The sequence below is a fragment of the Poecilia reticulata genome, chromosome 7, assembly GCF_904066995.2.
Source record: "Poecilia reticulata chromosome 7, P_reticulata-male-v2, whole genome shotgun sequence".
Taxonomy (NCBI): domain Eukaryota; kingdom Metazoa; phylum Chordata; class Actinopteri; order Cyprinodontiformes; family Poeciliidae; genus Poecilia; species Poecilia reticulata.
In genome coordinates, this window is record NC_088836.1 from 11,875,574 (window position 1) to 11,903,154 (window position 27,581).

The following is a 27,581-nucleotide window of genomic DNA, read 5'->3' on the forward strand; positions in this document are numbered from 1 at the left end:
ACATATGAAATCCCAGGGCCTTTACGATTGGGTCGCAAGTTGTACATTAAGACCCACAGACCATATGGGGATGATCTATTAAAATATAAGGGGAAAAAAAGTGTAAAATAAATTAACTATTAGAAATTTTGATATATGCCATAAGCTCTTACTTACAGATAAAAGGTTTGACACTGCTGTGGATGTGCTTATGCTGTTTGAGTCCTGACGAGGTGGCAAAGGTCTTGCCACATTCAGGACACGTGTGAGCCCGCGCTCCCACGTGCTGGGAGCGGATGTGCCGCTGAAGGTTACTGGGATCTGTGAACACCTGAAAATGCAAAATAAGAGCATGACAACACAATGTTTGCCATCGCCGAAGCCACAAAATATGTATATCCATTGAAATATGGCTTGCTGTCTGAATGACCAAAAACTGTGTATAGTACAATAAAGATTTAGCTCAAACAGGTCAAAACAGAAAAAAAAAGCCTGTGTGTCCAGTGCACAACTTACGTGCCGGGTATGCTGTACCTTATCACAGTTTTCACACTCAAAGCGCTTGCCACTGTCATGAGACATCTGGTGGCGGATGAGGTTCGATTTCCAGTTGAAGGCTTTGGGACACTGGTCACACTTGTACTCCCTCTCCTCTGTGTGGACTATCATGTGTTGCCCCAGACTTTAGTTTAAAAAAAAAATAACAAGGATTTGAATGCATCAGATGTGCAATATATGTTTTTTTCTGAAAAAAATAAAATAAATAAAAAAAGAAGAGCATCCTGTGCACCTGTACTCGTTTGGGAAGATCTTTTCGCAGTCCTTGCACTCGTGGATGGGCTCATCGCTGTCCTCCCGCTCCTGTTTGAAGTCCTCTCTCAGCGCATCAAAGATGGATCCTGCACTCGAGCAGGAGTACTTCTGATGCCGTCGCAACTCAAGGGTTGAGGAGAACAGCTCATCGCAGTCTTCACAGCGGTACATTTGCTCGTCTGCAAAAGCACATTTAGACAGACATTTTCAGATACAATTTAAAAATGTAACCGTAATCAAATCTGAAGTATGAAGTGGTAGGATTTCTTTTTCCAGATTCCTTTTTTCTACTGAAATACAACAGTAGAGTGTACAGACTCGTGTTATATTAAAAGCTTTTCTGCATGTCATTTTATAAATTACTGAAACATACATTTTTTTTTATATTTATAAAGAATAAATATGAAATCTATTTGTTTCTGGGTTTATGCAAGTGCTTGGCTGTGCACAAAGTACCAGCGTTTAGTACCTATCGAGGCTCTCAAGGATCCGAAAAAAAAGTATCTATTTCCACCTTTAAAAATTGCTCTCGTTACTCATCAAGAAACCTATGCTGTTTTGCGCTTTAGTTACAGCTAAACAAACTTGTTTTTCCCAAAAGGTAAATGTAAACAATCCTGCAATTGACAGCTACATAAAATGGAAATCAATTACCAGTAAAATGTGGGCTTCATTAACACACTTAATTACTCATTGAACTAAGTGTTCGCCTCAGACTGCAAGGGTAATAGCACGCAGGGGAAACAATGGGGGCAGGTCTTCCTCTTCCATGCTGATAACCTTTACAATACTTCTCACAGGCAAGGTCAAACACATAAAACCTAGACCACCTTTCTCAACAGCCAATTCCTGAGTCGGACGCCAAGTTCAACAGACAGAAAGCCCAGCGGAGGGACTTTGTGCATGGACGTGTGAATGCGTGCGCGAGCCTTTGCTCCTGTGAACATTTTCCAAAGTGAGCCGCGAGGAGCGGAGTGTAAGCAGGGCCGCGGCGGCGCCAGCCCAGTGGTGATTTCAGCGTCAACCTGCCATGCCTTCTTTGCCATGACACCGAGCACCCGCTGCCCACGTCGCCCCTCAACCCCCTTTTCCCTTTCCTCCAATATGCCACACGCACTCATCCATCAGTTCAAGCCCTGCTAAATGAGTTTATCCAAAATGACTTACAGTGCATGGCTCACCTGCTTTCTACTCCATGTGACCGTTTATCCAGCTGGAACTTCTTGGAAACATTAAAAGAGCATTAGAGCACCGACATCCAGTGTTTCTAACCTTCACGAGATGCATGAGTGACCGTCTGGTCAATGGAGCATTACGCCAAGCTCAAACGCCACACTAACTAGCTCGCTTCTGACACTGATGTGTGCATGTACACCTTAAAGAATGGATATAAAAACGCCTCACCGTTTAGGTGATTTCAGAGTGGAAAATGTTGAAAAAACATGACTGGCGTCCACTCGCGTTAGACTTTGGAGGATCTTAATAGGTGGAAAAGCTTCTGTTTATGTTAAAGGTAGTGAAACAGGCGCTCTGGTAAAAGCAACACAAGTGTCCATTGTGAGAGCGGGTCTGTGTGTCAGAATAGGCATAAACAAAGGCGTTTGCTCGGTGCATATCAGTGTACATGTGTTTTTTCAGTTAGTCTGCTGTGTGCGAGTGGGCTGGGGTGGGATTGGGGTGGTGGAGGTTATAAAGTGGAGACTAATAGCTCTCTGGGAGACGAAGGGAGGCACAATTATGTGCAGTTTAGCAGCTAATCTGGGAGCATGGGTGAGGTCTCGGGGGACTCCTCAAGTCCTTTACTTCAAATTCCTTCTTCGATAAGCCAGACGCAGAGAGCAGGGCTGCACTGCCAGGCGCTGCCTTTCTGTCTCAGTCACACAAACAAGGGGAGACCAGAACACAGAACGTCTTGGAAGGTGGACTTTGTCTGTGTCCTCCTTCTAGTTGTCTCAAAATAAAGTATTTTCCAATAAAAATGCACCTGTAATATATTGTTTCAGCTTCAATCCTTCTCTCACACCAATACACAAAGCCATAGGTTTTAGCTTTTATGCACATATTTTGGCAGGCTACCTCATTCTTATATCTTGTATTCTGTCTGTACACACACACACACACATACAGACACAGATGAAAAGAACAAATATCTATGCCCACTTAATCTTTGACCTCCACTTAAAGCACACCGGTTTCCCTCTTTACAACAATCAAACTGTTTTGAGTCGTTATTTCCCTCACTTAATTTGGCAACGACGTCTCTGTACATCACGGAGACATGGAAACTTAATGAGCTGCAGAACATCTTACAAACATCCTGTTCTCCCTTCAGCAAAGCGATGTAAAATCATTGATGAGTAAAAGGTGTCTTTTCTTTTAAAATCCAAACAAAACAAAAACAAAACAATGTTACCTGACAACAGCGCTTCACTACAATAAGTCCAAGATGTTCAAAGAGGAAGAAAAAAGGCCAAGTTCTACACCAAATAAAGCGGTCTAAATTAGATTATGAGAGAAAGTACTGGACATGTTTACTCTGATGCACAGCACAGTTCAAAGGAATGGCAAGATCTCAAGGAACATCAAGACAAAAATATAAGGGAATATCAGGATTTTCTTTTCACAACTTACAATTTATGTCGGAAATGAAGTCTAAATAAAAAGTAGAGATGATTGTATTTTTGAAATCATAATAAAAACAAAATGTTGTAACATAAGCAATAAGCTTGATTCAATAACTAAATGCAATGTGTGTCCATAGCACACAGAAGAAACAGAACGAGAGAACATAAATACACCATAAGCAGCAAAAAATGATTTATTGCAAAGGTTTGGCTCAACCTGTTGATTGGATTTTTTTTTTGAGGGATTAAAGGCTACAAGCTGCAAGTTTAAAACAATTTAAATGTAAAACTGTGCTTTAGTTTCAGCTTTTATTGAAAAAAAAATCTTATAGAAAACATAAATAATCATGTTTCATTGTAAAATTGCTGTATTAATTTATAGCACTTCTTTGGTTTGAAGTTATGAAGGCCTCAGTGTGGTACTGAGAAGGTTTGCAGTAAAACCCAACGTCGTCAGCAATTCAGTAGCTTATAATCGGTTCACACTTTGATACAGTAAATTTTCAATGTATCCCAGAAAACAAATAAAAAGGACTGGAACGTGCATTAGAGTGATTATTTATTGCAGTTTATGCTGTCTTTTCAGTATTGGGCCTGTAAATTAATATTGGCCAATTTTATTGTAATACTGCAGTAGTACAGTAGTTAGCTGTACAGTCCTGATGTTTTAATGTTTGTTAGTTTGACTTTAATTTGACTAAAAACTGAGATACTATGTTTTCAGAGAGATGTACAACACAATTCTTATCATTCATAATATTATTGTCACTATCATTAACAAAAATTTCACATGAAATAATAGATATTTTGTATTTATTGTAATTATTACGTAATGCAGGTATCAGATGTAAAGACATAATGGATAGTTTCACCAAACATGATTGGATCAGAATTGAAGCCGTCCTGAATAAATGCTTTTATTACTTCTCCCTCTCTGTTTTTGTTTAAAAAGTGTTTCACAATGTGGTTTCGATATGCGGCGCTACCGAACAGGCAGGTTCCAATTTCACACAGGGTTTCCTTACAAAAAGGAAAAAAAAAAAAAGGGTCAATTGACGCCCCAGTGTTCCGGCAGAGAGCTGAAGTTTTTTTTTTTTGTTTTTTTTTTTTGCAGTGCATTACAATAAAAGATCAGACCAGACCTCTCCATGTTCTGCCTGTTGTTATTTTAAATTAAAGTTCCTTTAAGTATAAGTGATTCATTAGTTTTTATCCCCATCATTGACATTAATTATTTTTTCAGAAATTCACATTGATTGAGGACAGAAGAATATTTTGGAAGGAGACAATGTGTGTTTTTTTTAAATATTTTTTTCCCTCTCTCTCCTTCTTTTTTGGTCCGTTAGGGAGTCGTGAAAGCAGCACAGGATGCGAGTTGGAGTTTGTTTAAAGTGTGCTCTAATGACGCGCATTAATCTTACCTTGTAGGTTGGGTGCCATGGATCCCTCGGGGAAAATCCCGTCCTTCATATACACCAGGAGCTCCTCCCCTGCTTCAATATCCCGAACAGCTTTATAATAAATCTAAGGAGAGGAGGGGGGATAAGGGGAAAAAAAAACACAGAGGGAGACTTTAAGTTCCGGTCAAGATGAAATAAATGAAAAATACATTTCTGAAAATTATTTTTTTTCTTTTCCTTTACCTGTTCCAATTTGCATATCAGCAAGATTAGACATCCCATTGAGGCAATTGTTTAATTTTAATCTTACTCGTTAGAAGAATAAAATGGAATAAATTGACTAAGCCGTTTTACTCCTGAAAAAACTAGATTTTCTGAAAAAAAAATTAACAGATGATAAAATGTAGTTTTACCGCTAGAAAACAAATAAAATGTAAAAAAAAAAAAAAAGAAGTCGACACTCATATTCATTCATAGATAAAAAGTGAGAAAAAAAACATAAGCCACAGATGTCAAGCTGAGAGAAGAGAGAGAGCACGTTACGTTAATATCAACGTATTAAATGCTGATTAAATTAATCGATCGAATTTGTTTTCGACATGCTCATTGTTATTACTAAAAGCATAAAAAAGAAGATGAAGAACGTCACAGACAAAGGCCGTTCTGATCCGAGGCCTTATTTCTTAGATCTACCAGGTGAAATAGTCTCACAGACTAATTGACAATTTCATAAAAATTACAAACATAACGAAAAATAATCATTCATGTGATATTATAAAAAGTAAAACAAATATACTACTTTTAAACAACACCGTATCCAATCACACATGCTGATTACAATGATTTTGACCACATGGGGGCGCTCTGCACCAAGTGAAACTGCAGCGCAGCAAGGCAGCCGAAAACTCCCCTTCATACACACACACATACACACACACACACACACGCACACACACACAGCACAAAGCTATATAGGTAACAGAGGCTGGACAACTCAACTCTCAAGTTTTAGTTCGTTTAACATAGAAAACAAAGAGAAGAAAATTATTATTATTATTATTATTATTATTATTATTATTATTATTATTAGGGCTTACTTCTTCTATTTCTTTTGTTTTTTTACAACACTTAGATAACACACACACACACACACATAATCTCTGCGGGAGCCTCGCGACGCGGTTTTCGGCCTGACCTTTCTTTTCTCCGTGAGACGAAAGAGTTGAGAAAGTTGCGCGGCGCTGCGGAGAGCCTCCAGCTGCAGTAGCACTTCAGTCCCGGAGGAGTTGGCGACGCAACCCATAGTAAGTTTACCGCAGAGGGAGAGTGGGAGAGCGAGAGAGGGAGAGGGAAAGGGGAGACAGAGCGGGACGCTGCTGCGGCTAGGGCCGGGAACAGCAGGTCGCGGGTCGGCCGGCGGCGCTGAGTTCGCTCGGTGTTGATTCCCTCCGGCTGGGTGGGTGAAGCCTCGACGCTCCTCTGCTGGGTTACTCTCTAATCTAGTCACCGAGCGCGTCTTTGATGATGATGATGATGAGCCTCTCTCTCTCTCTTTCTCTCTCTCTCTTTCTCTTTTACTCTCTCTCTGTTTCAGACTCCCTCCTCTCTCTCTCTCATTAGTGATTCCCCATTGCCCCTTGGTGCTCTCTCGGTTACCCGTCGGCCACTCCTCCTCGTCTTATCTCCAGCCAAAAGGATTGAGGGATCTGCGGCGCAGACCCCTCCCCGCATCTTCCAACTCAGTGGCCGCTTCGGCCGCCTGATAAATCTGTTACTGATGTAAATAATGGATAAAGAAGCCCGACCAGACTTGAACTCACTCTATCAGGCATTCACACCAATAACACACACACTCACACGCACACACACACACACGTTATGTAGGCCAGAAATGAAAAAGGCCTTTTTGCTATTCGAACTTTCTTTCCCAGGAGGCGATATTATTTCTCTCGCTTTCGGATCAGCTGTTCATAGAGGTATTGTGTCTTGAAACTCAATAAAATTATTTGGCATTGTAGATAAACAATTATTAACATTATTAACATTATTTTTTTTCCCCCAACAAAAGAATTTGTCTCCTACTTGAAACAATTATAATAATTTGCACATATTTCATTTTTCTCCAAATCAAACAAACAAAAAAAATAAATACTTGGCATTACTTAAATACTGTGATTACATAGATATTTTAAAACGAGCATTATTTGTAATTATTCTATAATATATCTTTGGCCCCATTTTTTTTTTTTTTTACAAAAACAAACAAAAGTGATTATTTAATAAAACGAGATGAAATGTAACATTTTATGAATTCCATCAAGCAAATTTCTTTCTTTTTTTAAAAACCTTTAGTGAATATTAAAAATCAAAAATAAATTACAATGTAAGCAAATATCAGGCTAGATTTTCCTTTAAATAAACACAGCCAGCTGCTAATCAAATGATCTCCATTATATATGCTTAATTTTTACTGTAATAAAACATATTGGAGCATGGACTTGTTTGGATTCTACATTAAGACCTCAACCCTCTCTTGACTTCTTCCCTTCACTGTCCAGTGTTTAGGAGACAGATGCCTCATCGATCAATGCCAGCCCGTGGGGCCTGCAATAATCTCCTACTGTGGCCTCACACACACACACACGCACACACGCGGACGCACACGCACACACACACACACACACACACACCCTCGCAACAGTCTGTACGAATTGATGGATCCATCCGAGGGTAGAAGGGCAGATCAAACAGCGCCAGAAAGGGCCTCCACTTCGAAACACAAAAGATGAAGGGTTGACAAGAAGGTGGACAAGGTTCATCTTCTCTTTAAAGCCCCATCAACTCTTAACCCAACACACACAGACACACACACACGCAGACACACACACACACACACACACACACACACACACACACACACACACACACACACACACACACACACACGCACCCACGCACACTAGTAGCACTCATTGCACTCTCTCAGGCGTATAAATCACTAGATGCAACTGGGCCTTATGCGGCCCCTGAATGGGCTCACTTGCACACCATGTTTTGTGCATCTATTTGGCATTCTGAGTAGATCTCAACTCATTCATTTGAAGCGAAACACACACACAATCACCTACACAATCGTAGGAAACTGTTAATTTCTTTTGTTTGTTTTGCCATCATTTAAAAGTGTGTGAATATTGCATGAGAATACAATTGCAAGCTGACTTAAGTGAGAAAAGTTGCTTGACATAAGTGTGTGGAAAATTGAGCAAATGCTCTCCCACCACATCCACGCAAACACGCATACACACACACACGCACGCACTAACCTTGCTGGAAATTTTTTTCACAAACTCCGCATTGTTTCTTGCTCCACGAAACAATGCCAAATCACCACCTGATAAATATCTAAATGATGCATGATTGTGCACACGTGTGTTCCTATCTTACATCATTAATGACAAACAAATAAATTTGCAGCTTCCCTTTTAAAAGGCCACTGGCAGCGTTTGAAGTTGCTTTGTGCGCACATATTTCCATAAATCCTCATGCATTGTGCATGTCGATACAGGAAAAAAGAGAGAAAAAAAAAAAGGGAAAATAAAAATTGCGGAATGGCCTCTTAAATTATATATTTTACCACTAAGTGGCTGCATGTACGTGAGTGTGTGCATGTGTGGTTGGGCTATGTTTGTAAATAAATTATAGGGTCATACCAGCAAGCCTCTATCCCAAGCAACTGGTCAGGCAAACAAAAGCAAAGCCTTTTCGATAAGAACAAACAAGTGCAAAACACATCAAAAAGCAATGGAGCACGTGGGCCCCTTTCTTTCGCCAATAATTCTCCACAATTTTCTCCGGTGCCCTGATTCTTTCTTTGACATTACGTGGCAGTAACAGGGGGCACCGATGTGAAAATCTTTAAAGGATTAGGCGGGTTGGTGTTGCCAGCCTATTGGTGCTTGTCAATCTTGGGAGGCCCCAAGATTGCGTTCCGCCCCCCCCCTCCCGGTCTCTTTTGCGTGGTCTCTTTTCTTCACTGGTCAGACTTTAGTGTCTAAGGCCTTAGTGGAAGCTCTGGCCTGTTCCCCCCGGTGTGTCACAGTGACAAGCGGCAGATCAAGACATGAAGACGGAGGGAAGTCAACAAGTAGCAGGCGACGAGAGGCTGCGACAGGAAGGGGAGTGAGCCATGTAGGCAGGGATTAGAAAACAAATAAGAGTGGAGTGACAGGAATGAAGGAACACAAAGCCAAGTCATATGGATTCATTTGGCTACTGTCATGCGGTTGTCACTTATTATTTTCCACTCTGTTGTCATATATATATATATATATATATATATATATATATATATATATATATATATATATATATATATAATTACTTTTTTTTGCCTTACTCACACAAGCTTCAAAGTAAGATTCCTCAATCCCATTTAACATAAGCCACTAATGGTGTGTTCAAGTGAAAATGGAAATTGACCCGAAAAGGCAGACGCAGAGCAAAGGCAGAGTAATACCGTCAGTGTGTCAGCACAGATATGCTAATCCATTGCAGCAGTAAGTTGCGATCCACACATTGCATGGGGTTATTGTTAGTGCCTAGTTAAGCAGTTGGAGTTTTATGGGCAATGGCTGGGCATCTATCCAAAAACATCCACTGTGCCTTGGCCAAGTTTCTTTAAACAGAAACTCCTCATAAAGAAAGAGCACGCCTTGAATAATGGTTATCATGGAAATCAGGAGTGTCTTAATATTCCTTAGCCTCTTCAGTCGGGTAATTTCTTCACAGCTTTGGCAACTGGCCCAGCTTTAGACTAACAAAGCAATCTGTGGTCATTACAGCACACACACACGAGTGTGCTCACTCACACACATCAACCCCACAATTAATGGACTGAAAGCTTTAACTGCTTCTCCCCCCCCCTACTCGCTGCTTTCCAGTGAAATGTTTTTTTTTTTGTCTGTTTTTTGTTTTTTACATGAAGACGAACAGAGATTCAAGCAGAACAACTCTGGAATGCGACTTACCTGGTCTCCTGTGAGGTGACAGGCGGTGAGGTTCTGCTCCTCAAACGACGGCGCTGAGCGGACGTACTTGAGCCAGCTGTTGCTGGTCGCGTCTGGGCCAGTGTCCAACGCAAACTTGACATTGCCCATGTCGTCCACCACCTGTTAAAGAGTACAAGTTCAGACCATTACAGAAAGCGCTAAGAATTTACCTGACGATTTTAACTGAAACCGGATTTTACATCAAAACAGGATTGTTTTGGTTTGGTCTAGGATCATACAACAGATTGGTGTAAAATGGATTAAAATTGATAAGCCACCACATAGAGACACAAAATTGCTAAAAAAGTGATAAAATAATTGCAACAATACAACAAGCATTATCCTGCAAGAAAGTTGTGTATCAGTCTGACGTATTTAAAAGCTAATTCTACTACACAGGTTTAAACACAGGGAAATAAGAGGAGTTTTTATTCCTTGATTCATGAGATCATCTGCTTCACCTTCATTCTGAATAGCTCAGGTCTATTGGGATCAAGAGTGAGAAACTCACAGTGAACCACCAGGATGGGGTGCATTACTTTGCTGTGATGTGACTATTTTGTTTTAATATATATATATATATATATATATATATATATATATATATATATATATATACACGAGATCAGCACACTGTCTAGGAATGAAATTATAATGTACTTTGTGTGTCCCCAAACAGTCAAGTAATTATGTGTCAAATTACTCAGAGATTTGGTCAAGCAGTTACTTTCACTTTCAGTTTTAGGCATCATACGCGCTGAGATGAGTGAATCCTTACATGTGCAAACAGCGTAGCATAGAATGAGATCAAATCACGATATTATAGGGTAAGTTGTGCAATATTGCAGTAAAATAATATGCTGATTCTAGTAGATTCTTGTGATTCTGTATAGCAGTGGCACACATCTGTGCTACATATGACTTGTGAGAGCTGTTGTGCTAATGTGGTAGAATTTTTGAACATATTAAAAAAATAAATAAAAATAAAAAATCCCAAGCAGCCTGCCTTATCTGGGGATCGAATTGCATGTCAAATGCATAGCTAGGTCTTTTTGGAGCATTATTATCATATCGCATTTGTTCTTCCAGCATTGGGGAGGGAAAAAAGTCAGATGTGCAATAGTTTTTAAGAAAACTTAATTTTGTTTTTGAGCTAAAAAGAATAATCCTTCCAAAACCACAGTGTGGAGATTAAGATGGCAGTTGAACATTTAAGTTGCAGAGAGCCAACATGTCAATGGGTGTTAAGGCCAGCTAACGTTGCTGGTCCTAACAAGGGAAGGAAAGACGATAAGGAGGAGGGAGTATACAAACTGGGGCTTCTTTCACTTGTCTAATGACTTTCTCTGGCATGTATTGATCACCCTTTGTAACCCCTGTAGCCCCCAGAGACTCAGAGAACGGGTTTCAAGTTACCCGCTTTCATAGAGAATGGAGGCGGACGTAAGGTTGCGGCGAAGGAGGAAGAGCAGAAGAATAGAAGAAGGCCTTATTGTTAGCTGAGAAGCGTACAGATAAGTACAACCTTGTTCTCAACCTGCAACATCTCTGACTAATATTCTGAGTGATAAATTTACAAAAGAGTAATTTGGAACTTTTTGCAACTTGACAACACAGAATGCCAAAGGTATAGCGCATTTATCAGAGGGAGATAGCGGCGAGTTTGGAGTGAGCTAAACCACCTTGGGATCTGAGTCTTCAGCAATTTGGGCTCTGATTTCGCTCCGCTACTGCTGCTGATACTGATACCGGGGAGCCAGCGTGAATCCTCTGGGGGAGAACTGGCCTGAGACAGAGCAAAACTCCTCTAATTACAACAACCAATCAACCTCGTCTGAATGCAGCGCTGACCTTTGGCTTGACTCTCTGCACTCCTAATCACAGTCAAATGTCTGCGTAAGGAAGTCGAGGTGCGATGGAGAAGAACCAACGAGCCAGCTGACATTTTTAGACGTGCAAAGTTTGTGAACTTCTCCGGCTTGGCGAAGGCACGGTCACGTTTTGTTTATTTTCAACCGCTCGTAAAGTGTGAATGACCGCGTTCTTGCTTTTTGAGTTAGCATGTGCAGAAGGTGCTTTTTTTTTTTTTTTTTTTTTGTGGGTGGGTACAGGTGCCAAGTTTAGTGAGTAAATATGTTCTGGGTCTGGATCAAGGTGTGGAAGCGTGGCTTGCATAAGAGCGGCAACAGTTTGGGGCGAAGGCAGGCACGCATGGTTGAAGTAATAACAGCGTTGTGCCTCTTTTGAGCCGAGGTGTGAGCTTACCCGCCTTGTTAGCGGGGCGTTTTTTTTAGAATAACAATGTCTCCTGGAACTTTGGGTAAAAATAATTGTTCAACCCTTCAACAAGTGATGAAAAACCCCAACCAAAGTGGGAAAAAAAGGTCAGATTCTGCTTGTGCACATCCATTTGCTGATCTTCAAACCAAACCTGTAGGCAAATTGGCTCCTTCCTTTGTGTTTTCCCTGAATCCATTTAGATATGTTTAAAGGCTTATAACGGGGTGTAGCCCCACATCCCTCACACCTCTGCCCACTGTCCATTCTGCTCCCAATTTTACAACCCAGCCTGATAAAGTCCAGACCTTTTTTTTATGTGCTAAAACAGACTCTGAAAACTAACCAGGCAGACCCTCTCAACACACACATGCTCACCCACTCCTTAGCCTAATATCCTCTCTGCAGCTGGTGGAGTCAGAGTGCACTTGTCATATCGTTACTGGGGAGCTACAACAGGTATTATAGATATTTTATTAACATATGTTAAAAATGAAGCTAAGCTCCAGATGGAGACTGGGTGCACACACTTTTATGTAGTTAAGCCAACATACTAGCTTTGGATTTTCCACACACTCTTATTTTACCTCCTCCTACCAGCAAAGCTCTTGTCCGATGTTTCTTAACATGAACTTAATGAGCAGCAGACCGGTGCTTGGTTGTGTGCTTTCTTTTTTTTTTTTTTTGTATCTTGGTTGGCACACGTGTGTCTTACTCTGCGTGTGTGTGTGTGTGTGTGTTGTCTCGGAGGCCCACTAACACCCTGTCTCTGGTTGGAAACCTGATTTATAAGGCCTTAAATGAGGGGCAACAGAGAAGGAGAGCCAGAACAAGCTTGTGGCTGATTGTTTGTTTATTTACCTTTACCTTTTTTTTTTCATTCACTCCACCTCCCTCCGTCTACACATGTCACATGGAGCAGGAGAAGGAGGAGAACCCGGCTGGAAATCATCAGCTCTCCATGTGTAAAAGGGTTTTTAACAAAAGTAAACTTAGCTACCCTGAATTTTACACCCCCCCCCAGCCGCTCAAACTTTACAGACTGGAAATAAAACCTGAAACTGAAATATCCTGTTAGTAAAAGAACTCACCATCAAGTTCATATTTTTGTCCCGTTGCAGCTTTAAGCTTGGATATATTTTGGGAGGATTTTATGCCATAGCAACACCAGACGTGACGTGTGGGTTGCATTTGTACTCAGCCTTCCTGAGTCAGTTTTTTTTAGATCCATCTTTTGCTGCAATTGTGGCGGCAAGTCTTTGAGGAATGTCTGTATCAACTTTGCGCAACCAGATCAAATATTGCCAATACGTCTTTGCAAATAGCTCCAGCTCAGTCAGATTTGGATGGATCTGACTGATCCATCCAAATCGGATGTGCATCTTTCCACATATTCCTCTTTGGGTGTTGGTGTGAACTTTAACTTTGAGCGGGACTTGTTTTTTTTCCTACGCAATTTCCTTTTTCTCACCAGAGTTATCTTACCCCACTTGTCTTCGTATGCTTGGAAGCATGCTATTCTCTCTTAATGTTCAGATGACCGATTCAACAGTTCTTTCCAAAATAAACAGATAATTTAATCCTGTTCTAAAACTCTCCACAACCGTATCCCTGACCTGTCAGGTGTTCCTCACCCTTTGTTTTGCTGTATGTTCACTAATGTTCTCTCGGCCTCCACAAATAGGTAGAGGTATTAACACTGCCACCACAAACCTGAGGCAGTGCTAATACTAACACTGCCTCAGGTGGAGCCTATTAAATAACTAGAGAACATCTGAAGGCAACTGATTGCACTAAAGTTTATTAAGGGGTGTTAACGTAAAGACAGCTTGATGCAGGTAGCATTGAATATAGCTTCAATAACCAGTGGAGCTGCAACAGACTGGTGACCTGTCCAGGGTGAACCCCGCCTCTCGCCTGGAACGTTAGCTGGAGATGGGCACCAGCAACCCTCCTCACCCCACTAAGGGATAAGACTGTAAAGAAGATGGATGGATGGATGGATGGATGGATGGATGGATGGATGGATGGATAACCAGTGGAGATGGTCACCAGATCCCCTGTGACCCCGCAAGGAAAGAAAGACATTGACTGGACGCTTTTTCGGATACTTGTTGTTCATTATACTTTAATTTGTCAAATGTTCTTGTTATTACATGACCAAATTCAACAGAAAGTAGAAGCAGCATGAATCCTTTTGGAGCAGGCTGTAATATTAAAGCCATTTCTGTCTTCAGCTTGCTAAAATTCTCTTCTTTTATTCCCCCCAAAGGAGTCGATTTCCTCATTCTTGTTCTGCACACTGAGGTTAAACATTCATTTAGATCTTATTTTTAAGCATCAGTTTGCCAAGCTCTGTCATTCTTGCCTTCCCACTAAATTTAAAACATAATCAACGTGACAATCACTGGGATCAACAGCTCACATCAGTCAAAGTTAATTACTTAGATCTAAACCCACAAACAACTTTGAAAGGTCAAGACACAGCAGTGCTCAAGCGATTATGGAGGGTTTTATTCAGACGCACTGTGGGACAGGAAGGTAAACAGAAGTTGCATATTTCAAATCATATTTTCTCTTTTTAAATGAGCTCGTCTCCCCGATTTTCACCAAGCAGACTCGCAAGCGTCGTCGTTGTGTCACAAACGAGAAAACAAAAGACAAGAAAAATGGATGAGAGTCAATGAAATGAAGAAGTTTATTTACCATCCTCCTTTTCTATTTCAAAACTTGATCTGTAGTTTGGCTTGATTAAACACAGTCAAAAAATATGACTCACTTGACATTACACACACGCACACCCTCAGAGACGTACCATTGCGCACACACAACCACACACACGCACACACACATACACTCGCACAAAGACACAATAAGATTTCTCTGAAAGAGGAGCGGCTCTAAGTGGACAGGATGCAGAGCAAACTCCACAGGAAGCCCTGATAAGAGCACGACACTTATATCGCCCCTCACAACACAAAGGGGAACCTTTGACAGCTAGGAACCTTTAATGGCTGTCTCGGCATGCCCTCTCCTCCGCCAGTTATATCTGACGGATGTCTGTGGAGCGCTGGGCTGAATTAGTAGAGCGAAGTTGCCTGTACGGGTAGACATTGGTGACAAGGTACATATTATTTTCCCTTTGACGGAGGGCAGAAAATGGAAATGGCTGCTCGGAGCGTCGCGGTGATTGTGATTTTGATGGGAGATGAAGATAGGAGCAGACTTATAGCATCTGAGACGTAACTGCCAGGTTATTGTGTGTGTGAGGGAATATTTTTATAAGGTGTGATCGTGGCGCTTTTGTTGTACAAGCCTCAGTTTTTCAATGTGTGAACACACCCTAGTTTGCATTCATTTGTATACATGTGGGGTAGAGAGCAAAGCAGGTTTTGTCATTTTAAGAAGGGACTGCTTTGAGTATCGTAGAGTGAAACAAAGAGAAAATATGCTTTTTAACAGGAAATATCATGGAGAATGTGAAAAAAGAAGCATTTTCTTCTAGTGAAAAACAGGAAATAGAGCTAAGAAAACATGCAGAGGGAAAACTTATTCTGCCCCGGTTTACCTGAACGTATCCTGGGGAAGCAGCAGACTAATAAAATATGTTATTTGGAGATGGAAGAGAACAATGGAGAAATGTTTATTTTTTTATACCAAGACTTTTTGATTTTTTTTTTTTTATTCTAGCTTCAGCACATTTGCAAAGTAAACCCCCAAAAAAGAGAGAGAGAAAAAAACAATAAAACTGGCGGTTGCAGGACGGGATGCATTTCCTTTTAAGGGAGCCAGGGGGCAGCCTGGCATGAGAACTCCTCAGAGGTGGGAAATGAAACTTCCCTTGCTCTCTGCAGCTGCAGACTTATACTGTAAATATACATAAACACAAGGCCGGTGTGGCTGTGTAGAGAATATATGAGAGTGGCTGTTGGAGAATGGCATGCACTCACACATACACACGCACACACACACTCGTACACTGTGTTCTACCTCGGCCCAAAAAGACAGACATGGAAACGCGGCAGCGACAGTGACAGATTGAGTGGCTGTGAAGCGGGCTGCAGAGTTGGTTGTTAGAAGTGTTGCAAATTAAGGTGCAGCGCGACTGAAAGGAAATAAAGAGGTGTGTGTTGGAGTTTGTATCCTTTCTGGAAATGGCTCTGTTTCCAGTTGGGAGGCCCCTTTAACATGCTCACACGCGTGCACACACACACACACACACACACACACACGCACGCACGCACGCATGCATACACACCCACAGGCAGACTAATAAAGAGACTGATAGAGTGCAGATCATGAAAACACTCCAGTGTGTTTGTAAGTCCTCATTCGGATGAGTGTGTGTATGTGTGTGTGATGGATGGGGTCCTGCAGAGAAGACCATAGCCCCACCATATCACTCAGCAGTCTAAATGAGTGTGTCTTTGCACTCATTTGTGTATGTGCGTGCGTTTGTGTGCGCGTGTGCGTGTGTGGAGGTGAGAGGTGGACGGGCTCACAAGGGGTCCTGCCATTAAAGTTTGTCCCACAGAAACTGGAGGGGAAGGCGGCATAAAGGAGATTATTCTTATTTTAATAACTTTAGTGGACTGTAGCTCTGATTAAAGGTGACATGGAAAGGATGTAAATTATGACTGGATGATGTAAAAGAGAATGATGGGGAAAAAAAGTGTGCTAAGGGGAAAATGCCTGAAGAAAATGGTTAAATGTTTTGCATCAGCAATTTGCTTTATTTCTGCACCGGATTCACTTGGCATGTTGAACGAGGAGCATCAGTTCACAAACACGCTCATCAGGTTGCAGTCTGGACAACATGAGGTCCTGACCTGATGGGGTATTCCTCAAAACTTTAGGTAAAACAGCAGGAACTGTCTCTAAACAGCTTTTCAAAATAAATAAGAAGCATTTCAATTTGTAGAAAAAAACAAAAACAACGAAATGATGCATCCCTTTAATGATTAATTCCAAGATTTAAAAAAAAACATATATTGAAATAAAAGATGCATAAAATTTCCAGGGTTGTACAAAGAAATTGTCACGTGAAAAGGTTTACAATTGCATACATTTAATCTCCCTTTAAAATATTTATGCTTCTATTACAGGAAGTGATATCAGATGGTGGAAGATGGTGAACTTGACCTTCACTGAAATCACTTGATGTGTTTTTATTTTCTTCTGCTCAGAAATGACAATCGGAAGAAACATTTTTTTTCACACAAATTTATTTAAATAAGGACTTTTGTGAATTCATCCTGATGCAATTTTTGGAAGCTTTTGAAACTACGTGTTCAATGTTAATACTTGTGAACGAAACTGATTGTACAGGCATGTATAAATGACTAATAACAGGTGATAAATATGAGCTTATAAAACAGGATGATAAAGCATCTTTTATGGTGTGACGCAGACAAAACTGGTAATATCGGTTGTAAATTATAGGTCATATTTATTCCAGTGAACTCTAAAAACAAATAGATATATAAACTGTGATTAAGCCTTTAAGATAACACCGAAGGGAGAAATTGCTAAAAAATTACAACCTCACAGCCAACTCTGTTTTATCATTTAACAAAAAAAAAATGCTTCATGTACAACCATATACCTTCTTTCATTGTAGTTGCTAAAAGAGAAACTGGACGCAACAAGAAAGGATGGTCAAAGCTCTACAAAAACTGTAGATCGGAAATTGTAGCTCAAAACTGACTGGCACACCTCTGCTGCCTTCACACCTGTACCGGGTTTCATCTTTCATACATGTTTATTTACGCACTTTAACATTCAAATATTGTTGTTTAGCTGGATCCTTGGCCTTACTCTGAAATCAGTGAAAACACATTGAGTCCAAATAAAGAGAATGAGCAGCTGAGTTAAAGTGTTTCATCAGGAGGAGTCACGCTGCGAGGAACGATTGGACCTTTAAAAATAAAGTGGATCGGAATATGTGTGTGTGTGTGTGTGCGCGTGCGTGTGTGTGTGTGAGTATAAAGCCTATTACTAATGCTGGTAACAGTACACCTGTGTAGCCATGTCTGGCAGTCTAATGACAGCTAAAAAGGAAGCAGGCTGTAAATCCACACACAGTCGCACACACACACACACCAGCACAGCTCAAACACACACATCACAGGGGCAACGGTGATTAGGTTAAAATATATAACCCGTTTACCGTTTGTCTCTGTGAAATACTGCGACGAAAGCTCCGTGTCTTCCTTTTCCATTGTCAAGCAGATAAAGTAGATGCACGCAAGGTGACTGAGAGGGTATGCGGCGTGAGGGTGAAGGTGAGTGAAGGCGTGTTAAACGTGACCCATTTTATCAGACCAGGGCAGCCTTCGACATAATTAAAACCCAGGCAGGGAGGCGGGCGGGCGGGCCGGGGAGGGCCTTGTAAAAGCCATCTGGGTTGTTGCATGAGTGTGAATGTGCTTGCAAACGTGTGTCTACACACTGAACCGAGAGTGTCAGAATGCGGCCTCGCTCACTAATGACACAACTCCTTTAACTCATATTAGATGAGAGTGGCACAGCTACCATCTCTGGTGAGTGCACTGAAAACAGGCTTGTCAAACACACCACGCCACCGTCAGTAAAAGTTTCATTAGGAGTTTTTAAGTTTTGCTTGATATAGCCAGCTATGAAATATCATCTTTTAAAAGAAATCGAGCGATCTTTTTATGTAATACAAAAGCAAATTAACCTGCAGCCGATGCGGGTTAGTTTTAGCGTCGTGCTTCTGCATCCACCTGAAGATCGTCTGAAAGAGCAGGTTGCCATGTGCAGAGTTGCCAGGTTGGGGTAACTTACAACAGGAAGTGTGTGGGCTTTAAGGGAGGAGAGTCGGAGAGTTTTTAGGCTGGACCTCGTTAATGAAATGGCTTTGTGTTATTTACAGCCTCCTGTTAAAAGGCTGGACAAGTGTGTGCAGGAGTGTTTGCGTGTGTGTGTGTGTATGCTTTTTTTAGAGGAAATTTATTTTATTCTGTGACAGCAAGCACACGAACGATACTTGAAGTGTATGTATGTGCCTTCTGCTTATTATGTGTGATACTTTTAATTAAAAAAAATATATATATACATATATGTACATATAGATGCCGCCATGGCCTATATCTGTTTTACCATTCCTCCTGCTTTTACAGGCAGGTTTTTATGATATGTATTCAAGGCAATTAGTGAGCAGATATATTGGCTCATTATACTGAAACAGGTGCAGTGTAAATGGGGAAATATGAACTGTACATCAGGGTCACATACACACTCTAACCGCAGTGTTTGAAGTGGAACAACCAGATTTATAAGTGTGACAAAAAAAGTCACTCAAAGCCAAAATAAGGCCCTACTTCTGACTTGAATGAAGGCCTTTTTTCTGAAAATCAAAGTTATAACTGAGAAATTTAAACTGCAAAAAAAAAAAAAGTCTTTAATTGTTACCATGCTCAACACTCTAAGTGGTGACAAAATAAACTCTATTCCTTAAGTTCTTTTAATGTTACCAACATTTTTACAAGGAACAAAGTTATTGGCTGTCCTAGAAGTTTATTTAAATCCATAGATGATGTCATAAATGATAATGTACATAGCTGTAATGGAGACTTTGGTAAAGAAGAAATGATGCCACCAGATCCATTGACTACCATTGACCATTATTGTGTTGATTTGTGTTTATATTTAATGTCACCAGTAAACTTGCTAAATGACTGCTTACTATAATAAAACATTTATTATTTCAAGACCTTTAACACATATTTAGCAGTGAAGTCAACAAATGCGAACCGTGTTACATTTGCCTAAATAAACACATGGTTACATAGATTTATGTTGTCTCATCTAATGAAACTACAGGCATGCTGATAGAATTTTACAAGTTTAAGAAGCTTTATTCAAGCGTAGTTTCAAATTAAACAAAAATGAAACTATTCATCCAACACCACAAAACGAGAACAGCAAAACACGTTTCTTTAAAGTTGAGCCTATAAAAACGCAGCGCTCATCGCAATGTTCCTCTCTGGCTCTTGCACGGCGCTGAAAACACAAAGCAACATTTCCTGCGCTCAGGCAAAGGGGCTAAATCACTCAAGTTGCACGAATCCAGTCCATGAGTAATGACAAATAATAATGAGGCGAGGAAGCACACATTCAACGCCGACACAACTTGACCTCCACTCTGCTCGACTGACATGAGAAGGGAGACACAGAGAGGGACAATTCCTGGAACTGTGCAAAAACAAACAGAGAAGTAGAAGTGCTGCTCGGGACAACGTTGCAAAAGAATGCAACTCTGACAATTATTTATTAATATTCAAGTGTAGGAGAGCTTCTGAAGCTGGCCACAGAACGAGGAGATGTGAAAAACAATGTTATGTTGGGAGCTTTTAACGGAGTGCCGCAAATGAAAACATCCTCATTTTGCTGTTTAGGGCAGAATGAAAAGTGGCAGAAGGTAGGAGAAGTAAATCTATTTATGGTCATATGATCCAAATTCACCATGCTTAACATAAATTCCAAAAGATCCATTTTGAATCTCGGAGATGTGCGTCGGCATAAAACAGAAGATGTCGCATCAACCTTCAGTGATCCTCCTTAGATTTTATACTTAGCAATAAGAAGTTGCTGAAACGAGATCAAACACATGAACTCTGCGATGTGCAGAACGTGCCACTCAAAGCCGAGGCGGTCAGAAAACGACAGCTACACACATTCCTCCTCTCGTCTTCGTAGCTCTTATCTCGGTTCTGATCACCTGTAGTCCTCCCAAGTTTCTGCAGGGGACTTAAATTCGAGACGTAGAATGAACAAGAAATGCTAAGTGGTTGAATTTGGTGCCAAGAAAAGGGATTGTAGTGTGGTTGGGCAGGACAGCATGTGGCAGAGCCCCTGCATGGCTGCAGGCTGGGAGGCTTATTGGAACCATCTGAGCAGAAGGTTTCATTATAAAAACCAGACTCCGCTTTTTCCTCTTTCTCTCTCTGTCTCTCTCTCTCCCTCCATCTCCTCTTCTTGCTCTGCCATGGCATATGGCCAGCAGTTACTGATGACCCGAGATTAAAAGATTTACCTCTGAATGAAATGACTTTAAAAAGTCAAATGTCTCGTTATTTAATGATAGTGCAACTCTTAGTATTCAAAGAGTTGCGACATGTATAGCGACGTATAGCGACAGAAAAAGAGAAACATTTTTGTTTTAAAGCCTTTCTTACTTGAAACTTTTTGTTATTGTAAAACTGTTATTGAAAAATTGTTCATACCTTATAATTGTTTTCACATTTTGTGATGATATTTTGTTAAGCCTTTTTGTGACAGACCAACAAAAAATCTACATAATTGTGAAGTGAATGAAAAATTATCCACTTTTTTAAAACGCTTTACACTAAAGTTTGGAAAGTTTGTATTCACCCTGTTTACTATGTTTCAGGTAAATAAATGTCGCAAGCCATGTAGGAAACAAAGCAAACATTTGGTAAGAAGCTGTTATTGTTAGAAAAAGTGAAAGGAAACGATACAAGATATTTTTATATCTCATATTGGAGCTATTGCTAAATATTCGTAAGCTGTACAAAACTTATTGGTATACCCACAGAGTAGATCGAGCTCCCAAGACAAAACACTTTATTATGAGAAAAAGTATTTCTAGCAAAGTAACAAAGGAAGAAAGTAGTAAATAAATTCTGCCCCAAAACGTTCTGGAATATATGACATGCAATTTTAATTAGACCTCTAAACTCAGAGGCCCCTAAATAAATGCCAGTGCCTTCATAAAGGATATGAAGGCACCAAAGTGGTGCTACCTGTATATTATTCAAACTCTGTCTGAATACCGTTTCGGTTAAGTGAGCTTTCCACTACATCACCATGCTTCCTGCAGGTGGAGGTGATATTAATGTTTTCCTGCTGGAGAATCTGCAGGGGGAACTGAAGCTTAAGACTTCCAACATCAAATACTTGAAGTTTATTGGCAAAGATAAATCATCGAAATACAGGTTCAAACATACAAAAAGCTGCCCTGCTGTCATGAAAAGAGTTGACAAGATGTTTTATCCTGAAGTTTAAAAATAACTTTTGCCATTCTCTCTGCTAAAATCTAGACAAAACGGAGCAATTAAAAAATTGTTTTTCCATCATCTTTTGGGAGAAGTCTGGTTCGTCTACTATTTTAAACAAACGTTTTGGATAAATGTATATATTTTAACTCTTAAACTGTTAACAGTATCAGTATTTTTGAGCATAACTCTGCATATTTTGTTTGCTGAACAGTGAAGTTTTTAGATAACATTTGAAGTAAAAGCCATAAGTATTTAAATTACTTCCTTGCAACATTTGAGAAAAAATATATTTTTTGTAAGGTAAAAACAGATGTACAAATAGAGTTGTTTTACTCAAACTGAAGGCTTGTATTTACTGATGAGACTCCTACTTTCACCTACATTGTCATTGCACTTGTATACTATAGAAATGAGTGATTTCTATAGGATACAAGGCTTCTTATTTTATATGAGACTGTTTATTTTGACAAGTTGTAGAAGCCAAATGTGTTAATATTTTTCATCAATTCTATGTCAACAAGATGAAATGCAAGAAACCAAAACAACAAAAAAAGAACTAATAACAACCTTCCATTTAACTAATTTTACAGAAAATGCAATCTATATTTTTTCCTGTGTAGAAATATTTATTGAAAATAACTTATTTGTCTCTGGTAGATGTGTGTGGGACAGCTTGATTAGGTATAAATTAACTGCATATATGATGAGCTTCAGCTCATTCTGAAATGGATGTAAACTTTTAGAAAAGTCTGTCGTCTGTTCTCTGTATAAAATTAGCATGATGGCTAAACGTGCTGCATGTGTTTCTGAGCATGTGCACTCCACCTCTTCTTCTCCCCCACCACGGCCTGCGATTAGCCAGGACACGAGGGCCAGTAAAGCTCTCTCTTTTAAGGCCTGCTGGGAAGAAAAGAGGAAAAGCCCTATTTCACTGTTGTGTAAACCATTGTTTCATTTCCACACTTCTCTCTACCTCTCTTGGCTCAAATACTTCACAGGCTTTTTGGCTCCCGTTCAAGTGTGAACACAATGCAGCCATAGAGATCACAGTTCGCACCTCTCGGCCGGCGAGGAGCACCCACAGCTACCGCTTTTTGGTCAGACTATGATTACAGCCATCACAACAACCATAACTACCGCTTTCTGTTCTGTAATCTTAATTTGTACAGACGACACTGTACAGATGGTCACTGCTGGGATCCATCCTACATCCCATCGTCTGAACCTTTGCCCTTACTTTGGCTCTCTGGGTCCCCAATGTGTCAGTAATGGATCCTGCTTGAATACTCTCCCTCTACCACCAAGGGGCCTATATGTCTAACGTTTAATTAGGAAAGCTCATCCCCTGTCCTGAGAAAGAGGTAAATGGTTGGGGTACCTATAGGGAAAGAGTGTGTATGCGTGTGTGTGTGTGCGTGTCACTGGAGAGGTCCTCATCCATCTGGTTTGTGTTAAACTGAATGTTATGAGTGTCAGTGGCCAAGGCCTGCTTGATGGCTATCAATCTGGCTTTTAATGTATGGAGAAATGAATGCATATGGGATTCCTTTGGTGAAGGTAACAACTCAGCAAGCACATTTAGGTGATTAAGGCATGTGGATGAAATGAGGCCCATGTGGAGCAACAAAAGGACCTCATGGGCTCTCTGTAAACAGCACTTATTAGTGTTTATGACAATTTATACGCTGCATAAAGATTTTGCTCAAATAAGATATAGACCTGTCAAACGAGAATGACTCAACCACAGATGAGAGTAATTAAACGCGGGGCTTGGTGTCGTGCGACGTAAATGAGACAGAGGAGGAGATGAGGTGACGGAAGAAGACGAATGGCAAAGAGGAGCAGCTGTTGACACAGGCCTTCCCCTCTCTGTCAGATAAGAGATAACCAGGCTGCCTGTGTTTACGTACTCCATTAGTGGCGTCATCAATCACGCCAGCTCGCATCCGCGCTCAAAGCGAGGGGTGCGGAGGATTACTGGAGGGTGACTCCACACGGTGCTCCATCACTGGTTCGAGCATCTCCTTTTCTCCACTCTGAGGCCATATTGAGTGGCATCTGTAACATGCAGTGCCCAATTATTTGCTCCCCGATTAAAGCATCCACAGCATGAATGATTGTGGAGGGAATGATGGCCCAAAATGCTCTGCTTTGCTGCAGTTTGCCAACACTGAGCTTTGGAGATTTTTGTGTCCCGCCTGTCATATTCCCAGCTGGGCACATTGGCAAGAAATTACTGGGTCCTTCTTTGGCCCTATCCATCAAAGTTTCGTCAATCTATTTGGAGAAACCTCAACTACAACCAGTGATAATTCAGTGCAGGGTTGACCTACTGATATAGACTCAAAAAGTATTTTTCTGTGTTTAATTAATTTCCAGCTAAACAAAAAAATTAAGATTTTGAACTAGTAATATGCAGCCCAGTCTCCCTAAAGAACACAGAAAAGGGCCCCTTTAATTTAATCAATCAATCAAATTTTATTTGTATAGCACATTTCAGAAGCAAGGCATTTCGAGGTGCTTTACATAACTAAAGAAAAAATAAAAACAGCATGTGACATTGAATAAACAGTAAGAAAGAGAAAGAGATTTTGAAAAAAAAAAGATTAAAATAGATAAAAGCATTACAATGACAAGTCCAAACACCAACTTCAGTGTACATAGCCAACCACTCACTATATATCTTTTCCATTGTTCTATTCCCATAGGACATGCCACTCATAAAAGTCCAACAATTTAGTGACAATAAATATTTCTAGTTTTTTTTTTTCTAAAGTTTTTTACGTTTTTTGTTTATTACACATCCTAACTATGAATGCCAATCACTATCCCATTGACTTTGCCACTTCGTGTGTCAAGGTTTTGGTTTCTATACACAAGTAAAATACTTTTAGAAATTATTCATGATCCTAATAGGGTTTCCATCACAGGTGCAATAAATATCACAAGCTACCAAAGTCACCTTTAGCACATGGAGTTGGGTTTGGTATGTTCGGGTCATGAAGGGGGACAAAAACGGGGCAGCCACCCAACTTCTGATCCCACCTGAAAACTTCTCATTAATGCACAAACAGCCCAAGGGGGCCTAAGTCACTAATAAAGTCAACCCAGTACAAAACAATGACTTTCAAACTATCCTTTGATCAACAGAGTAATGTAATGTTGTTTTAGAAGTTTTATCGTAGCTTTGCAGAGAGCAAAGAAAAACTTTTTTTTTTTTTTTGGATTGGTCCTAGGTTCCCTGTGGTCACATTAAAAGCTAAGGCATAATTTGGCTATTCACTAACAACTCTTGGAGAATGCTTCCCTAAAGGAGCACAATCAGGCATAATTGGCCAATCAGCAATGGGAACAAACACAACGATATACCTCACACGGCGAGGCAGTTGGACACAGGCATGAGGACAAGAACACAAACATAAAAATAAAGAGCGCACTGTATTACTGTTATTCTCATTTTTGTTGAAAGGTTGGATGACTAAACACTTACATTGTCATATTTCCAGAGTTAAATAATGCCACCCCCCCTTTTTTTTGCAAGGCATGTTAACAGTATAAGCTGTTTAGATGCAACAAGGTAACCTGAGTAACTTTCAAAACATGAAGCACAAATCATTATAGGGTGCAAAGAAATATTTATGAGATACATTTATTATCGTATTTTCCGCACTAGAAGGCGCACTGGATTATAAGGAGCACCTCCAATGAATGGCCTATTTTAAAACTTTTTTCATATAAAAGGCGCACCACATTATAAGGAACATAGAATAGACGCTACAGTAGAAGCTGGAGTTACGTTGTGCATCCACTAGATGGAGCTGCACTGAAGGATGAATGTCTAAAGCCACTTTGTTGACATAAAGAATGTCAACAAAACAGTCCAACTCCGGTTGGCGAGGAAAGCCTTCCGCGACTGGGCCGGGGCGTGGCCGGACGATGGTCACCCTTCTCCGTTCGTGCTCAGCATGTTCGTGGAGAACGTGGTGCTAAATGACCTGCAGACGACCTGATTATCAGGTCGGTAGGTAGATAGGTCAGTCAAACTTTATTAATAGATTACCAACCAGCGTTCTGACAATTATCCCAGCATGCACCGCGCGCTTCTTCTTCTACGGGCGAAAATGAAGTCGGAGGCTGCTTACCGTAGTTGCTAGACCTGTTGTGGCTCAATATTGGTCCATATATAAGGCGCATCGGATTATATTGCGTACTGTCGGCTTTTGAGGAAATTGAAGGTTTTTAGGTGCACCTTATAGTGAGGAAAATACAGTAAATTGTTGTAGCAACGTTTGTAAATGGTTAGTGTTGGAATAAGTGTGCACAAAACTCATCATTATATAGGCAACTTTCTATGGCCTTGCATCCTCTTTTAAATCATGTATTTATGTAGTTGCCTCCGTTTGATAAATTTATTAAGCCTTTCCAACAGTATAACCACACATTTCCATGTATTATATTTGAATTTTAAGTGATAAACACAAATTCAGTACACAACTATTTAGTTAAACAGTATTGTGCATTTGCTGAACCAATACTTTACATAATTCCCTTTCTCTGAAATCACACCTTGCAAGACTTTTGGGAAACGCCTCGACTGACTTTGCAAATCTAGACTGGAAACTGCTTATACGAAAAGTTAAGCCAGATTGAATGTAAAGCCATGTGAACTATTATTTTTTTTACGTTTTACCACAGATTCTTAAATGGATTTATGTCTGTGCTCAACACACACCACACCACTGTAGCTCTCCCTGGGGTTTTGGGGCCATTGTCCTGGAAAGTGAACCTCCACTGCAGTCTCAAGTCTTTTTAAGACTAAACAGGATTTCTCCCAGGACTGAGCTGCTCTTATCAACAGTCATTCTTTCCATAAACACCTACTTGCTCCTCTATTCGCATTGAAGAAAGGTGCCCACAGTATGATGCTGCCCCCACCTTACTTTACTGCAAGGCTTTAAGAGAGGACTTTATACAAATACAATGCATACAATGCAATCAGCTTTTGCCATTTCTCTCATTCAGCTTTAGGTTGGGAAAATGATTTGGTACAGGACAGAAATGTGAAACTTTTTCTTAAAATTTGACGCATTTACCGAGTTAAATAAAAGGTTTCCCATGAATTAGGAGCAAAAGTTTTGACATTTACAACTTTTGGACATAAACAGAAATTTAAAACTGCGCGCTAACAGAAGCTGCAAAATGTATAGTGTGTATTTGAGAGTGATCAATAACACTGGGGACGACGGGTCCAGCGGGTCACCTCTCAGCACTTAGGCGTCATCATCCGTTATTGGAGGATTATTGATCCGATCAGCCAAATGGGATCAATATAACCGCAGAAAACTTAATTTGATAGACTTTGCAAAGCCAATAGGACATAATTTAAGAAAGAAGACG

General features: G+C 40.4%; 1 protein-coding gene across 9 annotated transcripts in view; it reads right to left on the reverse strand.

Annotated features, from left to right (window-relative positions):
* Positions 1-27,581, reverse strand: part of prdm16 (PR domain containing 16) — a 201,713-nt gene that overhangs the window by 16,671 nt on the left and 157,461 nt on the right. For 5 of the 9 annotated variants that reach the window (XM_008414753.3, XM_081608886.1, XM_017305896.2 and 2 more), the window contains exons 4-8: positions 9,844-9,984; positions 4,838-4,940; positions 770-971; positions 496-661; positions 157-310 (exon numbers count right to left, since the gene is read on the reverse strand). In XM_008414753.3, the coding sequence (XP_008412975.1) occupies positions 157-310; positions 496-661; positions 770-971; positions 4,838-4,940; positions 9,844-9,984 (766 nt within the window). Of the gene's footprint in view, positions 1-156; positions 311-495; positions 662-769; positions 972-4,837; positions 4,941-6,011; positions 6,958-9,843; positions 9,985-27,581 lie in introns of those variants that run through there. The other 4 variants (XM_008414761.3, XM_017305897.2, XM_008414757.3 and 1 more) reach the window with 2 other exon arrangements.